Genomic DNA, 18,965 nt, shown 5'->3' with positions numbered 1-18,965 from the left:
AGAGAACAGAAGTCCTTACCCTGGCTGACATGATACTGTGTCTGCTTCCTGGTCGTGTTACTGTCATCTCTTAGCTGAAACAAAATAACAAAACCCAATGAAACTTCAAGACACCAGCCACAGTGACCTTTGACCTGCTCAATTTGTACCTCGATGGTGTAGGTTCCCGGGGTGACATCCTGAAGGATGCAGCTGGTTCTGGCCTGATTCACCTCCTGCACAAAGGAAATGATGACACAATGAGTAGAAAAGTCACTAACAGCTTCAAATGATTGTGATTCTGTTTAGAAACATGTCAGAGGAGGAATAGTCATAAAATAAATGCAAAATTGTTTCTGGCTCATTTATACAGAAGGTACATTTTGCATCAATGTCAGCAAATCTTGAGAGGAAGGAATTGTGAAGGCAGATTAGATGCTATGTAAAATCTTAAAATGAATTTCTCAGATTTTATTAGAGACACAAAATTGAAAGGGAGGAATTGGAACTTTTGGAGGGAACTGGAGAAAGTTATTTTTAACAAAACCAAAAAACATGTCAATATCTCCAAAGGAAATGATAATTAGATTTGAATGCTCTAATAAACCTTCAATTTTCTTAATTTATCTAATCAGACTGATGAGCAAATATCATATTCATAAGGCAAAGTCCTCCTGATCCCTCCCTAACATAAACATCTACATTAAAGAATTAAAAATGTATTATAAAACATTAGCTTTAGTAAAAAATCGCAAATGTGAATGTACCCTTGAGCTGTTTGATAATTGTTTTTGTTAATACGTGATAGGGTTTTTTTTTATTGCATTGCACTTTTTTGTATTGTTATGCCTCCCTTCTCTATTGATTTCTACAATACTTGAACTTCCCTAACCCCAACCCTAACTCTGAACTACTTGTACTTTCTACTTCTTGATTATCAATAAAGGTTTAATATGTTTAAAAAAGCGTCAATTGATTCTGATTCTGTTTAGATATCAACTAATGTTCATGAAACCTTTTCAGTAACGGCTGCAGTAATATGACACATACTATGTTTCAAACAGCTCAGCAGATGAAAACACAGAAATGTGTGAATCTGTAGCATGATTAACACTATAGCAGGGGTGTCTAACATATGGCCCCTGGGCCAAAACTGGCCGTCAAGGGGTCCAATATGGCCCATGGGATGAATGTGAAATGAAAAATTACACTGAAGATATTAACAATAAATCAATCAATCAAATTTTACAAAAATTGGTGTGGAGTAAATAAATATTTAAGTACTTTGGACCTAGCTATAAAGTAACATCCATCCATCATCTTAACACTGCACAGAGTTTAGTTTAATTCAATAAATATACTGAATTGACTCCCAGGGAATTTATATGCTGATTGATAATATGATCCAGAAATTTATTATAACATGAATATGAATGACAATGAAATACTCATATACAATTGGGCTGAAAGCATTGGATGTTTTAACTAGCATGTCTTGGCTGCAGTATTAACAGTGGGCTTTTCTGTCCGGTAAACACTAAAGCCAGGTTCATTACTCCGTGGATTTAAGATTTTCACACTATGTTGTGAAAATCTGTTATGTAATATGTTACTGTATCAAGTTCACCAAAAGGCAACTCCTCTAGGGTAATGCTGTTGTCCTGTCTGTCCATGTCTGGTGTCTGAACAACAAAGGATGTTAAAATCAGTTTAGTTTAGGTTCCACATACAGTCCCAATATGATCTAAAGTGGATCAGACCGGTCAAATAATAATAATAACAACAACAACAACAACCACAACAACAACAACAGAATAACCTACAAATAATGACAACTACAAAGTACATGAAATGTTTATACCAAACTATCCTTTCAGAGAAAATGCAAATAACCAAAATAATTGGCAAAAACTGAAAAATGTCTTAATAGAAGTCAGTGTATTTGTACCAGTATTCTGTCTGTCATTAATGTTTTGTGTATTTGTCAATCCACTGTGATTCTGTACGTTATAATGTACATGTGGAAATGATAAACTGAGGCAGAATATGGTCAAATTACCACTTATTTTTTCTTAAAACATTTCAGGTTGGTCATGATATTCATATTTTTTGAAGGATAGTTTGTAGATGTAAACATTTTCATGATGTAATTTAACTTTTTCACTGTATTACTTTACTGGTCTGATCCATTTGAGATCATATTGGACTGAATGTGGACCCTGAATTAGAGGATCCCTCATGACCCAGTGCCATAAGAGTCTTTCTTTCTTTCTTTCTTTCTTTCTTTCTTTCGTTCTTTCTATTGAGCCGATGAAAAAGTGTATTTCCCTGTAGACATCAAAAAAATTCATCTCTATCTGTTCAGTAGAGCTGAAACAATTAATTGACTCGAATAATTTTTTTTTTTTTAATTACAGTTTTCCTGAATCGATGCTTCATTTCCTTAATTTCTCTGCTGTTAAACACTGGTTCCATAGTTAATGTTTTATGTATTTGTATATCCACTGTGGTCTGTAAGTTATAACGTACACATGGAAATGATAAACTGAGGTAGAATATTGTTAAAATGATACTGATTTGTCTTGAGACATTTCAGATTGTTCATGTTATTCCCATTTTTAAAGCTAGTCTGGTAGATAGCCCAGTCTGCTGCTATCGTGAGCAGACCCATGCTTCATCTTACTGGTTTGCATCGCGTGCAATCTGAACGGTCCATCCTGTCGGAGTTTGTAGTACAGGTAATACAAGCTGAAGCCAAAGGTGGGTGGAGCCTGGTCGAAGGCCACATGAAGGTTGGAGCCCAGCTGAGACACGTTCAGGGTCTTTGGCTTCCAAACTGAAAGGGAAAACATGCCTTAGTGTCATGGAAACAGCAGTTTTGTGGATGTGATGCGATCCTTAACATGGACAGCTTTTGGGTATTTTTTTGGTTTTTTGTTTTCATTTAAGAGGGAAATTCCATTGCTTTTCCACAAGAGGTCAGAGTAGTCCCTTCAAACACACAATTAGATTTCTTTTTAACTCGAGTGTCTTTATTTTCTGCAACTTCATGCTTTATGTTTTTTTTTCTTTTTTTTTTATGAGGGACGTCATACATAGTTCAGAATTCAAGCCCTGTTACAAACATAGCTCTGATAAATACAAAAAACATGTTTCAACAGAGCTGATCTGTCATCTACTGCTCTCCCTTTCATTTTCCATTACATTTTCCAAACAGGTTTATACATTACTGAACAAATTAACAAGGGCTGCCATTCCTACTCATCCATCCCTAAAAATCCACTCACAACACAATCTGCCTGATAATCCAGTAAATTCAGTATTTCACAAGAGAGAAATTAAAGCAAATCTGCTCTCCTGAGGCTAATGTATACGATCCTTAAACATGGACGCCTTTGTTTTCATGTGTTTTGGAACTCCAGTCATTATTGTTTGCTACTATCTGAAGAATAATTCCACCCTGTTTTAGACTGTTGTCATGAATGGAAACTCTAATGGACTGACTGAATACTTGTGTCTTCAGGTTCAGTTGTGTCATTTCAGCCTTTATTAGTTCACCAGTAGACTCCATATCCAATCTGCTCAATTCCATGTTATTGGCTCCTGTTTGTCCCATAGTCATGGATGTACTGACTATTACTGGATAACTGCAATAACCAAGAAAACTACAAAACACAGATTCTCTGGCAGATTCTGTAGATATTAGAAACTTCTACAACCACAGATAAGAAAAGTTTCAAAACAGAAATAAAAGAAATTAAAGCAGTGAAATATACTTAAAATATATTTGACTTGTATTTCATTGGAGACAGTACATGTAAATAAATATGTGTTCATTTCAAGTATGTATAATAAGGTTCCTACAGGTTCCTACAAGTTAAATTCAAGACTTTTAAGACCTTTTTAAGACTACTTAGAATAGAATTTAATGCCCATTTCACAGCCACACTGGCAAAAATTCATGACTCCTTGAATTGAGGAAAATGTATTTTTTTACCCCAACGCCTTTATTCCCACCCTTCTGAATCATTTCTCACCGGGGCTGCAAAGTTAGCGAAGATATGTTCCTAATTTCAATATAAATTGTTGGGTTGAAACAGGTGGAAGTGAGTGACTAACATTAGTGTCTTTGCAGCTTGGAGATTTAATAGACACATGCATGTACATATAAATTTATTTATGTATGTATTTATTTATGAATTTATTTATATATTTAAGCATTTATTTATCTATGTATTTATGTATGTCTGTATTTATTTAGGAATCAGTGTATTTATTTATTTATTTTTGCAATTATTCATGTGTGTATTTATTTATATATGTATGTATGCATTTATTTATGTATTTATGTATGTATGTATGTCTGTATGTATTTAGCCAGGTAAGCTAGTTGAAAACTGATTCTCATTTCCAGTAACAACCTGGTCACATTTAAATACAATACAGTCAACAAGTTTATGGCAACATAACTTAAGACCTAGCATATGAAATTTGATACCTTTTAAAGACTTTTTTATGGTATTAAATGTAGCTTTGTAAATTCAAGACTTTTAAGACCCCACGCCTGTATAAGGCTACGGTCAAACTGCAGGCAAATGTGGCCCAAATCTGATTTTTTTGCCCATATGTGACCTGTATCCAATCTGTTAAAGACAGTTTGAACAGCACAAATATGATTCTTTCAAATCCGACCCCGGCCACTTTCATGTGTGGTCCTAAATCCGATACGTATCTGATATTTTGCCATGTGACTTCAGTATGAACGGCCAGGTTGCATTTATCCGACCTTTATGTTAATTAAAAGCGACAAACGTCACAATTCTGTGTCCCAGGAGGAGGAGCGGTGGGAAAAACATATTTACTTCCATAAACACAGTGTGTGCCTGCGTGGTCACATATTACATCAGGACCTCTTTTGTGCATGCAGGTCACTTCAGGGTCGCATTCAGTTCATACTCAAAACTGATAGAAATCCAATACAATGTGTAATATGAACGAGCACAAAAAAATCGGATACCCCCAAAAATCCAAATAGTGCATTAAAGCTATACCTACCGATGTGGCATTTCTCACAGCACTTAGTAAAAGTTTGAACATGAACGACCCGCCTCCCTCCAAAGCCCCGCCCGCTCATCCCAAGTCGTCAGAAATGGACGCATGGTCAGAGCCCCGTTCGGCACTATTTGACGCAGAGGGTACCCCTTCTGCGTCGGATTTCGACGCGGAGGGCAGCCTGATAGAACTGCATGGAAATCCCTCAGTGTCACTGAGCTCTGACGCTTTCCTCTTACCTGATGCGCGTGATGGAAGCGGAGGTGGAAGTGGAGGTTCGGTCCACTTCAGCGTGTCCGCAGACCCCTCCCTCAGTAATCAGATCCATCATCCACCTGCCGCGGCCCCTGTTCCATCAGTAGACCCTGAATTTAAGGGTCTGGTCTGTGCAGCACTGGGTCAGTGTCTTCAGCTGATGAGGTGCCCAGCACGCGCACTGTGAACGCGCGGCCTCCGCGAATTTTCCGTGGACATTTGAGGTTTCATAGTCCGTACATTTATCATCTTACATAATCCTACATTGTGTGACACTAAGTACATGTACCTGAATCAGTACTGCGGTCATAAAAGCTGAGCTTCCTGCAGACCTGTCTGTTCAGTCCAGTACAGCTGACTTCCGGACTTTTATCTCCATCCTTCAATCATCAGACTCCTGTTTGTTCCCCTTAGTTGTTGTTTCTGTTCATAAATCCGTTTTTTTCCTTCCACATGTGCATTTGAGTTTTATCCATACACATCATAGACAGTAGACTGTGGTCAGTGACAGGAGGAGCAGCGTGAGTGAAGCATCAGATTCGGAGATAGGCATATCAGATGCGGAGCGCGATAATGGATCGGATGCTGAACGGCCGTAATGGATGATTGACAGGAGGCTCAGCCAGGTTCGACCAATTATTTCATTCGGACCGACTAAAATGATTGGTCAGACTTTTATCAGAACAATATGAGAATTAAACATTTTTGAGTTTCAAAACCTGGTGGATTTCTTTTATATTTTAGTTTGACACACGCTTATTAGGAGCATTTTAAGATGACAAAAGAAAAGTGTAAAAATGCCACATCATACGGTATAGCTTTAATGCTGCATTCCAGGTAACTTGTAACCCGTGTTTTTCCAACCTTCTACCAGTGAAAATGCATTGAAATGCCAGTCAAACCTGTGACTTCCCACCCATGAATTCGCAGTAAATCGATGTACCCCCAGTTCCCCTGAAACAACAATGGCAGCCTCCATGGATGCAGTATTTATGTAAATTGTTTATTAAACAAGGTATTGCTCTAACATTATTTATCCACAAATGTTCTGCATAATCAGCACCTACTCTAGTGTTAGCTAGTTTTCAGTCTAAAGAGTGCAAGAATAAATTAATACCAAATACATATTCAAATATACAAATAATGTAACATAAAAGGTATAACAGCTTCTCTTGCTTCATGCAGTGCCTCTGTTTCCCTCAAATAAGCAAGGAGCAAGCACCTTTGGCAATAGAAATGTTTGTAAATGAACGTAAGCCCCATACGGTCCACCATGCTGGTTTGTTTACATCTAGCTACTACAATTCCTTGCCCTTAGCTAGTTTGGCATGACTTGCCTGGAACGCTACAAAGTTGTGAGTTGTGGCTGGAAGTCGTGACTTCCGGGCTCAAAACCCAGCATGGAACGCAGCATAAGACCTGCTGTCTGACTGTAGCCTAAGTGTCTAATGTTATGTCTTTTCTTGATTCCTTCAGTGCCTGAACATATGAACTGGCTCACCTGTCATTTCGTCCCATTCATCAGATCTAAAACAGTACAGGATCATTACTGTTACAGTTTGTGCTATGTTCAACACATTCTCCATTAGGGACCAGGAGGGAAGCATCAGTCCAGGGTTGGTTTACATCGTCACTGACTTCCCTGAAATAACTGTCATCCTGAAGGCAGCATGTTGTTCTTTTCAGCATTAATTACACAACTAATGATGGTCTGGGGTTGTGCAAGTTCAGGAAGGGGGTGTGGCTTTACCAGGAGAACAGGAGGTCCTCACCCATAATCCCACCTAAGCAGGATGTTCCTCAGCTGTAGAAGCTGTTGGATCAGTCAGACTCTGTCCTGGGTTTGATTTGGTTCATTGCTTCATCTTTCCCTAATTCATCCCTATAATTAACCACTGATCACACTCATCTTAAATGGTCATGAAATATGTTGTGTTCATACTGTCTAGAACATTTTCTGACTTTTACGTCGTAGATCAAAGTGAATGTAAAACTGTGTGTGTGTGTGTGTGTGTGTGTTCAGTTGGGTTTCTAAGCAGCGCCTGGCTTTGGTTATGACGACCACACTGAGGAACTTACATGGCTTACAGACGAGGCTGTCTGGACCCAGGAGGACTTCACAGGCTGGAAGAACAACAGCAACAATTGGATCAGGGGTGTCAAACATGCGGCCCACGGGCCCAAACCAACCCGCCAAAGGTTTCAATTTGGTTCCAATGCAAAAATTACACTGAAGGCATTAACAATCAAAGGTGTCAAACGTTTTTTTTTAGTTCATGTTCCACATACAGACCAATGTGATCTAGTAAAATAATAGCATAATCCAGTGTTTTTCAACCTTGGGGTTGGGACCCCACATAGGGTCGCCTGGAATTCAAATGGGGTAGCCTGAAATTTCTACTAATTGATTAAAAAAAAAAAAATTACTAATAAAAAATATATGGTGAATTGATAGAGACAATCACAATACATAAAAGACATGACAAACTCTGAAGCTGGAACCGAAGCACTGTGGTACTGTTTATCTTTCAAATGTTCATTGTGGTCGGTTTAAGATGCTGCAGCTCTTCATAATTCATAGTTTGAATTATTGTTTGTTCAGTATTAATTGTCAGCCTTGTAAATCCAAGCTGGGCTGCCTGTACATATCCTGACCATGGAAAATAAAATTCTCACTTTGTGCAGTAATCTACACCTGGCTTTTCTGCCTCCATCCATAGTAATAAACATTATATAGACTAAATGTCATCTAAAATTAACGTTTATTTGCAACATAGTATAGCAAACTATTACATGATCAGAAACAAATTAGTTTAAGCAAAAAAAAAAGTCTCAGTTTTGAATGTCTGGGGTTGCCGGAAATTTTGTGATGTTAAAATAGGGTCACGAGCCAAAAAAGGTTGGGAACCACTGGCATTATCTATAAATAATTCACAAGTACAAATTTTCTTCTTGATTTAATGTGAAAAAATAATAGTACATATGAAAATATTTATATTTACAAACTATCCTGTAACAAAAAAGTGTGAATAATCTTAACAAATATGAACAACCTGAAATGTCTAAAATAAATAATGTGCAATTGTACCAATATTCTGCCTGTTACTAAATGTTTTGTGCATTTGCAGATCCACTGTGATCTATAAGTTGTGATAAAATTAAGTTGTGATGTAATATTGTAGAAATTCTTCTTATTTTAGTTCCAAACTCCAAAATTTTAACAATATTCTGATTGGTACCACAGGTTTATGTAACATTGTGTGTAATGCACATGTAAAAATGATACGTTGAGGCATAATATTGTTAAATTGCACTTATTTTTCTTACAAAATTTCAGTTTGTTCTTCAGGTTTTTTACATTTTTAGTGAAAGTTTGTAAATGGAAATACTTTCATAATTTAATGTTTTTTATTGCACTAAAATTAAGAGGAAAAGTTGTCATTATTTATAAGCAATTATGTTATTATTTTACTGGTATGGCCCACTGGAGATCAAATCGGGTTGAATGTGGAACCTGAACTAAAATGAGTTTGACACCCCTGAATTAGTCTGTTAGTCTCACACTAAGACAAAGATTAGGATAAAAATTTACCTGGAGTTGACCTGAGAGCACCTGGAAATTTTCGTTTTTGACACAAAGTTTTATTTTTCAAAATGTATCACCTGTCTGTAAGTAACTTTGGTTACAATTCAAAGCATTTTCAAGCACTTCAACAAAAATTCAAGCACTTTTCAGACCTTGAAAATACAACATTGAAATTTAAGCATTTTCAAGGATTTCAAGCACCTGTACAAACCCTGATTTTTTTACATCTTAAAGTCTCTTTTCATTCACTGTGGACGGCAAAGTAAGATTGTCATTGTACAGAGAAACCTGTTATTACTGAACACATAACAATAAAACGCTGTGAATCTTGAATCTCTTGAATCTTGTATGAGGCTGCAATAATGTAAAAGATGAACAACTGAGTTAGAAAATGTCCAAAAGTCAAACACAGGAGAAAAAGTGATATCCAAACTGTATCAGGGATTGGTGTCCAACAGAAAAACCTCAACTCTGTATATTAGAGATAAATGGAGTAAAGAATTGTTTGTAGAATGAAGTGATGGCTCGTGGTATGATACATGTGAAACTCAAGTAACTACATCTAATTCTAGAAATTAGAAATATTTTGTTGGAAAAACATAGTAAGATTTTTTATAACACCAAAGATCAAAAAGGCTTCACTATCATTACATCAGCCCTGCTGGAGGTTGTGCGGTGAGCAGGTTGTGGGACATGTGCATGTTTCTTGGCGGTGCACAAAACTATCCTAATATTGGGATAATATTAGTGAAGAATTTTGGAAAATACTAGGATATGAACTACCAATAACATGTTCTGTGCAATATTTGGCTCATTTAGCAGGAAAAACATACCAAGTAAGGATAAGTATTTGATTAAAATCTTCTTGGTAGTGTCTAAAAAAGCCATCGCATGAAAATGGTGTAAAGAGGACCCCCCCTACCCTAAATAATTGGAGAGACATTGTGGAAGAAATTCACAACATGGAAAAACGTACATATATCATATAAGACCACAGCAAGCAACATGCGAATATCAATGGAAAAAGTGGACAACATACAAGACGTTAACTGACACTATGTTCTAAATGTTTGTGTTGTAAAATGTTACAAATGAAACAATAAAATATAAGTTAAAAAAAAAAAAAAGAAATGTCCAAAAGTCAAAATTCATTTCAACGACGGATACGAAATCACAAATATAGACAAAAACTGTTCAAATATAAATGTGGATCAGTCTGAGCTCCTCAGCTTATTTAACTCATGGACGTTGAGGTTTGTATGATTATCTAATGATTCTTAAAGCAGCGTATGACGTTGTCATCAATTTTCATCAAATCTGTAAAACCCAAGTGATAGCTTAAGTATCACGAATGTGTTAATGTTTCTGTGATTATGCACCTGAATCACTTCCCTTACAGTGAGCAACTTTGAAGTTGACTTCATCAGAAGCAGTCCGTTTGTTTACATACCAAACCAAAACCAAACCGTCACTTGGGCCTTGTTGGAATTCCATGCAGCCGCAGTATGGCCGCAGCAGCAACAAACACAGAGAAGGCTTCATTGCTTCTTCTGCTGCGACTGTGTCGAATTCCGAAAAGGCCTGAGCGGTTCACTAAGAGGGAAGTGGTTCAGGTGTGTAATCACGGAAAGACAAACGGATTCGTGATACTTAAGCTATCACTTGGGTTTTATAGATTCGATGAAAAATTGGTGACAAACATCGTACGCTCCTTTAAATAAACGTAAAAACTGGACTTACAGTTGCTTCGAGGAAGGACGGATGGAAGAAACTCTCATTCATCAGAGACGGAAAAGGAACCACACGGACCATGTAGTCGGTGTCAAAGGTCAAACCGGTGAACGGCTGACTGCTGAGCTTCTGAGGGAGGACATTCATCAGAACTGATCAATAATTAGGTCATACTGATGCACTTAAAACACTGAATAAAAACAACAGGTTTGTCCTGAATGAGTCCATTTGGCTGCTGCATGAGTCTGCAGCCATTCTTATTGATCAGGTAAGTTTATCCTGCACTGAACCCTTACAGGCCCACAACTATTTTGGCTGCAACTTCCAAATGTTTTTTTTTTAATCTTTCCTCAGTGATTTATCACCATTCGTTATATTATCCTCTGTACTTTAAATTTTTCAGTGTAAATCATGTATTTTCCTATATTTAATTGACTGATCATGTACATGTTCAGAGTAAATTCAAAGGTTAAGTCAAAACAGAGAAAAGATGAGGAAAAAGACACTTTTTCAACAAAATCTCTCATTCGCTGAACATAAACCCAGTGTGTCCATCCATTGTCACTGATCCAACTCCATGGGTTTTACTGGTGAATCAATGTTGTAGAAGGATGACAGTGTTTCCACGGTAATGAATGGAGCCTCTGAACGTCCAAATAGGTCATATCTGATGACCATGAAAGATACAAACTGCATGTTAATGTACTGATAGGATTAGTGGATCAACAGGTATTAAACACATATTGGGCAAGTTTCTATTTTTGGTCATTTACACACACATTAAATATGGGTTCCGTCATGTGCCTCATCACTGATTGATGACATATGTGATGTGTGTGGAGGACTTAGTGAAATGAGTGAAATTATGGCATTGAAATGGGAATCATACGCCCAGGTCACTTAAAAATTAGAGTCAATTTGGTATGTCTGTTTTGGACATATGCCCGATTACTTAGTGCATTTTCTATAGTTTTATAACACTATGCAGAATATTAACCCATTTACAGACATTTTGAAGCTATAATAGTGAACATTCCTGATTTTTATCAGTTTATGACCTTATAATGGTTTTATTGCTTGTGTTTAATTTTTAGGAAGTGCCTGCTAGGACGTTTTATGGCGAGAGACAGTTGTCACGGCAACCCACCCTACCATCAGTAACGATGACAAGGAGGAGGAGGATGATGTCCAATTGTTATTGGACTAAGGTTGAAATTTTGAATTTCAGCGTATTTAATGAGTGCCCTATTTAAGGGTTAAACAGTTTAGATCAGAAGATGGTTTTGGGTCTTTATGGCTAAATCAATATACTGACCAGTCAAAAAAACCCAGTCACCACCTGGATTTACCTACAGAAACAGGTGAGAGTCTTCCATTGTATAATTAATACAACTCGAAGTGATGCAGTGAGTAGCTTCTCATTTCTTTTCTACTCCCTTTACCTAAAAAAGACTTAACACAATAGTCATAACTGTCAGCTGTATATTCTTCATATTTGACACTGGACTCGGGTGTGTGTGTATGTGTGTGTGTGTGAGCTGTCTTTTACTTGACTGTTCTATACTTATTTTTATTATTATATTTTTATTCTTGACTGTATAATTCAACCTGTATGTATTCAACCTGAGCACCTTACAGAACGTAAAACCAAATTTCATTGCACTGTACAAATGTATTTTGCAATGACAATTAAGCTCATTCTATTCTAGATAGCGGTAATGCACTGTAATGATAATTAACACCAAACATTTCACTGCATAAAAGAAGAATCAAAAGTCTGTATTCATATCATGGGAGACACTCAGTTATGATAATGATTCCATCAGATATGGTTTTACTTCCACTGGCCAAAAACCTCAGTATGTTTAATTCTTCAGTAAGTGACTGAATGAACTTTAATTTTTACCTGAGTCACTTTCTTACAATGGTGTATTCGGGCCACATAAGAAAAATAAAACACACTTGTCACTATGAGAATAAAGTCATAATATTTTGAGAATTAAGCCATAATATTATGAGAATAAAGTCGTAGTTTTAAAAAAAAACCTCATAATTTAATGACAATAATGTACTTGTATGAGATTAAAGTCATACTATTTTGAAAATAAATTTGCAAAAGCACGATAACAAGTCACAATGTATAAATTGTAAGCCTTAAGCCTTGTTGATGGCAGAGTCTCTGGTAATTACCGATAGCCCTCCAGCCGACCACTTCCAGTCAGTTCCTCCTCCACAAAAGAGGCAATCTGCTCCAAATCCGTCCGGTTCTTACTATAAAACAAACCCAAATGTGTGCAAACTCGCTTCAACATCCTTTGACTATGATGATGTGTTGATGGTGGGGTAATAGGCTCAGTATTTTGCTGTGCGTAAACCCCAAATGAAAGTATGATCTCACAAAATGTTCCAAGTTCTCCATTATGCGACAAGTGGGTACAACTTTATTCTCGTAACTTATGATATGCCCTTTGTCAATGGTTCTGTTCATAACTTTTATGGACAGAATTTCTAGGTGCAGCTGGGTGGTGGAGGGGGTCGAGTTCAGTGGTGGGAGGATGTCATCTCTGCTTTTTGCAGATGATGTAGTCCTCTTAGCTTCATCAAGCATCGACCTCCAACTCTTACTGGGGCGGTTTGCAGCTGAGTGTAAAGCGGCTGGAATGAAGATCAGCAGGTAGGATGGAGCAGAAGATAGACAGGAAGACTGCGGCGGCATCTGCAGTGATGCGGACGCTATACTGGTCCACTGTGGTAAAGAGAGGGAGCTAAGCCGAAAGGTGAAGCTCTCGATTTACTGGTCGACCAAAGTTCGACCCCACCTATGGTCATGAGCTCTGGGTAATGACCGAAAGAATGAGGTTGCAAGTACAAAGCGGCCGAAATGAGTTTCCTTCGCAGGGTGAAGGCTCAGCTTTAGAGAAAGGGTAAGGAGCTCGGACATCCGGGAGGGACTCGGAGTGGAGCCCCTGCTCCTCCATGTCGAGAGGAGCCAGTTGAGGTCGTTCAAGTATCAGTGAGGATGCCTCCTGGATGCCTCCCTGGGGAGGTGTTTCGGGCATGTTCGTCCAGGAGGAGACCTGGGGGCCGACCCAGGACACACAGGAGGGATTATATCTCTCGGCTGGCCTGGGAACGCCTTGGGATTCCCCCGGAAGAGCTAGTGGAAGTGCCTGGGGAGATGGCTGTCTGGGGTCTCCTTATGAGGTTGCTACCCCGTGGCCCAGACCCAGATATGTACCCAAGATGGTACAGTAGTATATGGCTTTACTCTCGAAATATGATCACATCACTCTCATGATATTATGACTTCATTCTCGTAAAATTATGACCTTTTTTGTGTTCAACTTTATTCTCATAAAATATGGGATTTATCTTGATATTTTACGACTTTATTCTCATAGGGACAAGTGCTTTTATTTCTTATGTGGCCCTGATAATATTTTCGGGTTTGATTCTAATGGACCTAATTTAGTGTTAAGGGAATATTCCATATTTATCATCGCCACCTGCTGGTCAGTTGGTTTATCATTAAACTTGTCTTCTGTGTTTTCATACTGTGGTATTCTGTATTATCTCAGGTTCAAAACACACATCTTTATATCAAATATATATGAAAAGTTTAATTGTTATAAATTGGGTCTTGTCTTGTCAATAGTCTCTTTTCCATTGGACATATGCGCAAAACTTTACAATACCCAATAAATGTAAAAAAAAAAAAGTGCATAATGTTGGTTTTTTCATTAAATCAAAAATGCGGTGATTTGTTATTATCGCGAGATGTCACGAGAAGTCATTCCTAAACATGGCGACAACATAAATAATTTGTTTTAAATCTAGAATGCTCGTTACCCCTCTATCCAGTACTAAATTAAAAAATGATTCAGTTGCCTCGTGTGTCCACCATACCACGCCATGTTTGTTTTAAAACTCTTCTTTTGCGGCTTGTTGTAACTCTATCAACCTCGGTTTTTTTTTGTTTATGTGAATCTAGCTGTGCAAAAAAGTCTTTCCATTGCAGTTTTACACAATATACCAATTTCACTATGCCGGAAAAAGCGCCTCTTGTGAGGGCAAAAACTTTTTCTTGAAAAATGAGAGTTTTGGTGAAATTTGCCGATGCAATTTGAGGGTCAATGGAAAAGTGACTACTGAGGGGTGATAGTGGGCCCAAAACCCAGACCAATTCAGAACCACTGGTCCTAATGGAATGTAATCTTGATGTTGGATGTTACTTTTCTTCTGTTTAGGGAAGGGCATATATTAGGTTTAAAAGTGAATATTTTAAAAAGATTGATCTTATTTAAACTGGAAGACTTCAAAGACGTCCATGTATTTCAGGAGTTTCCACCATGTGAAGCTTGTGTTTTGAGGTGTTTCTGACTGTGGAACCCACCACCGTCCTGTAGGAGTAGTTGAGCTGCCGTGGGTCTTTGAGGATGAGATGCTGACACTGTTTTCCATCGGGGTTTTTGTCTTCCAGATAACTCTGAAGCCTTTAATGTGTTCGATCCCTGAAAATCAAACAGTCAGTATAACGCTGATCCATTTCCTTGTTTTATTTCTTTCTTCCATCTTGAAAAATCAGGAAAGGAAACAAAGAAAACAAGGAAAAGAGGAAGGAACCAAGAAGGACACAACCTGGGAAAACAAGGGCAATAAGCAAGAAAAGGAAATAGGAATAATAAGAGAAGGAAATGAGGAGGAGAGAGAGAAAGGGAGGGAAGGATTTAGTACAAGCAAGGAAATGAAACATGGAGTTAAGAGGAAAGAAGGAAAGGAAACAAGGATAAAACATGACGGAACATAAAAAACATGAAAGCCCTTCCTTTCCTTCCTTCCTTTCCTTTCCTTTCCTTTCCTTTCCTTTCCTTTCCTTTCCTTTCCTTTCCTTTCTTGTAATTACACCTTTGCATCCACACCACATGTTTTTCCTATTAGCGCTGTGGGAGTGCACAGAGCTGGAGCAGCAGTAGAACAGGTTTTTCTGTCTTCAGGCAGATTCCTGAACCACCCCACCCCCCACCCCCCCGAGATGTTTGGTGCTTGTTAATGACAGCTGCAGGTTTGGGCTCAGCTCTGGCTTTTCTTCTCTTCCTTTCCTGTCCTTTTAAAGCTGAATACCACATTCTAAAAGCTGGATGCAGATAGCAACAAGCTTTACCATCTCATTATATACATACGTCTGTCTACTTACTACACTATATCATACATTACACACTTTTAGAATACACCTGTGGCTGTTTTCAAGCCTAAACTAAGTCTGTTATGTAGCACTGAACCACCTTCACATCTTTATTTCAACATCTTAAACACTTTATCATAAACTATTATCTAACAGACAAATACAGTGTTTTACTAATGTCCTTTTACAATGACAGTGAATAGTTTTAACAGACTAAACACTACATTAACGTCAGCCATCCACAGATAGATACTTTGCTTACATTTGTTTATTTTACTCAATTGCTGAAACACAGAATTGTAATGTTTGCAGGTGATTAAGTCGGTACAAGTGGTAGGTTTATAACCATTTAATGTACATCTAGTCTATGTCAGTGGTTAGATGCTCATAACTCAATAAATACAAATGTGTAGGTTTTGTAGTAGGTCACAGTTTTTTTACTGTGGAAAACAGGCTGATGTGCCTTTAACTTCAGTATCTAACAGTAGTCGGCTTTTCCATTGACCCTCAAATTGTTGGCGACTATACCTTATGCCTAAAAATTTGCCTAATGGAAAAATGATCATTTCACCCAAACTCTCGTTTTTTGATGAAAAGTTTTGCACTTCCAAGAGGTGGGTTTTCAGGCGTAGCAAAATTGGTATATCGCACAAAACTGCAATGGAAATCCATTTTGCACAACTCACGTGAACAAAAAAAAAATGTGATGAATGTTGGTGGATATTACAAAAGAGAAGAAGAGTTTTAAAACGAAACATGGTGCGTAATGTGTGAACACACGAGGAAACGGAATCATTGTTTTAATTTAGTACAGGATAGAGGGGTAACAGGCCTTCTACAATCAAAACAACAGATATTTATGTTCCTTGCCATGTTTATGGAATAACTTCTTGTGACATCATGCGATAATAAATGAACAAATCATCGCAATGGTGATTCAAAGGAAAAAAACGACTTACGCACTTCTGTTTTTTGACATTTAGTATATATGGCAAAGTTTTGTACATATGTCAATGGAAAAGCAACTAGCGTGTTTCTATGGTCAGCGTCATGAACCCCCTCCTATGGTGTGTATGTACCATGTATGACACATTATTACTTCTTCCGTTTGACGTCCTTTTGTGTCCTGGAATATGAGACATTTCTGGAGGATTTTGGTCTCCAAGTGAGAAAACAACTGACTGTATTGTCACAAAGACAGAGGGCGAGCGGGGTTCACCTTACACTGACTCTCCCTCTCTCTAACACACACATTCCTTCCCGGTCAAATCAGTGTATTGTTGTGTGTGATGTGATCTGCTCTGTCTCTAACCCTGATCAAAGGGACTCACACATGGGATAATCTTACATATTTCAGCTCTTTGAAGGTTTTACTTTCCTCTTCCTCCTCTGTCCTTTTACATACTGTCCCCTCATTAGTCTCCATACAGACAGACAGATGGACAGACAGATGGAAAGACAGATGGACAGACAGGTGGATGTTTACCCAGTGGACTGGCAGCCCAGTGGACGACCACGGCGGCCTGGTCGTCACAGGACAGGTGACTGAAGGACACGTTGACAACTTCATGGATCACATGTTTCCCCAGTGGGTAGTTTAATGAGCAGTCTGTTTAAAGAGACACAGGTGGATCAGTGACATAATGCAGTATTCATTTACTACTATATAGCAGTAGAACAGGGGTCTCAAACTCAGATCCTCGAGGGCCGGTATCCTGCATGTTTTAGTTGTTTCCCTCTTCCAGCACACCTGACGGTCGTTATCAGGCTTCTGCAGAGCTTGATGGTAGGCTTATCATTTGAATCAGGTGTGTTGGAAGAGGGATACATCTAAAACATGCAGGATAGTGGCCCTCGAGGACTGGAGGTTTGAGACCCCTGCAGTAGAAGTACTTTCACAATAACAGGATAGGACTACTGGGATGTGTACCAAGGTTTATTTTACATTCAAGTTAACTCAGTCTGGACTGTGGACACTGTTCATAGTTTGGATGAACATCATACATCACCTGATGTAGATTCAAGTAGGTTCGGTACTGCTGCATGGATTTTTTAAACTAATATTTAAGCTAGACCTGTTTTCAGTTTTGTTTTCCATTCCATTTCCACTGGATACAGATGCGTACACACACACACACAAACACACGTACGCATACTCCATAGTTTAGGACCCCGATAGCACTACTGAGTAGCCACCAGTCCACCAGTTGAGGAGCCCAGTTGTGTAGGCTACATACCTAAGGCTACATTCAGGCGGCAAATGTGGCCCAAATCTGATTTTGATCAGATTCTTATCTGCCTTGGCGGAGGTCTGCATTCTCCGAGTGCTTTTCTAGTTTGCAATGTGACTTCAGTCTGAACGGCCAGGTCACATTTATGTGACCTTCACGCCGCTGAAATGCAACCAGTAGGTAAGTAACCTTATGTTGAAATGATGTGAACATCATCTACAGCTCCACAAACAAGGGTTTCTACATCATCAGCTCTTTTCCATTTGAGATGGTTTAGTGTTTTCATCACATTAAACTGAAGCTCGGTGGGACAAGTTGTCGTTTTTACAATTTATTAGTACTTTTACTCTAATAAAGAATCTCAACACTTTTTCCATCACTGATGGAAGGAGGAGGAGGAGGAAGAGGAGGAGGAGGAGGAGGAGGAGGAGGAGGAGGAGGAGGAGCAACGAGCCATGAACGCCAAAGGAAAGGAGGAGAAAAGCTGGACTTGTGGAGAAAGCGAAGGGGCGTGGGCTCAGACACGACTCACTGCTCCTCTTCCTCCTATTGAAGCTGAAGACTGAGGAGGCTGAGAGGAGGAGGAAGAGGAGGAAGAAGGCTGAGAGGAGGTTAGGAGAGCATGGGATACGATACGAATCACTGCTCCTCAACCTCCTTGTAAAAGCTGGTTCATGTTCAGGGCGAATGGAGAAGGTCACAGTTGGATGCTCCTCTTCCTCCTGGACCCAGACTCTCAATGGTCCAAACAGAGGAGGAGGAGGAGCAGGATTATTACTGCTCTTCCTCCTCTTTGTCTTATCATGAAACTCTTTGGACACATAAGAAGAACGTCCCTGCTCCTCTTCCTCCTCTTGTTCAGAGATGACCTTTGACCTGTTCTTCTTCCTCTCACGCTTCTTTAAAATGTTAAAAAATGAAAAGAGAAGGAAGAGGAGGCTGAGCAAAA

The 18,965-nt window shown here is 38.5% G+C and overlaps 1 protein-coding gene across 1 annotated transcript in view; it reads right to left on the bottom strand.

Annotated features, from left to right (window-relative positions):
* Positions 1-18,965, bottom strand: part of LOC115419600 (interleukin-17 receptor D-like) — a 92,228-nt gene that overhangs the window by 28,660 nt on the left and 44,603 nt on the right. The window contains 9 exon segments of the mRNA XM_030134496.1: positions 20-74; positions 150-215; positions 2,663-2,674; positions 2,676-2,815; positions 7,366-7,410; positions 10,609-10,732; positions 14,997-15,088; positions 15,091-15,114; positions 17,272-17,394. Of these exon segments, the coding sequence (XP_029990356.1) occupies positions 20-74; positions 150-215; positions 2,663-2,674; positions 2,676-2,815; positions 7,366-7,410; positions 10,609-10,732; positions 14,997-15,088; positions 15,091-15,114; positions 17,272-17,394 (681 nt within the window).

Source organism: Sphaeramia orbicularis, chromosome 5, assembly GCF_902148855.1.
Source record: "Sphaeramia orbicularis chromosome 5, fSphaOr1.1, whole genome shotgun sequence".
NCBI lineage: Eukaryota > Metazoa > Chordata > Actinopteri > Kurtiformes > Apogonidae > Sphaeramia > Sphaeramia orbicularis.
The sequence above is the reverse complement of the archived record's forward strand: the minus strand, read 5'-3'. Positions and strand labels throughout refer to the sequence as shown.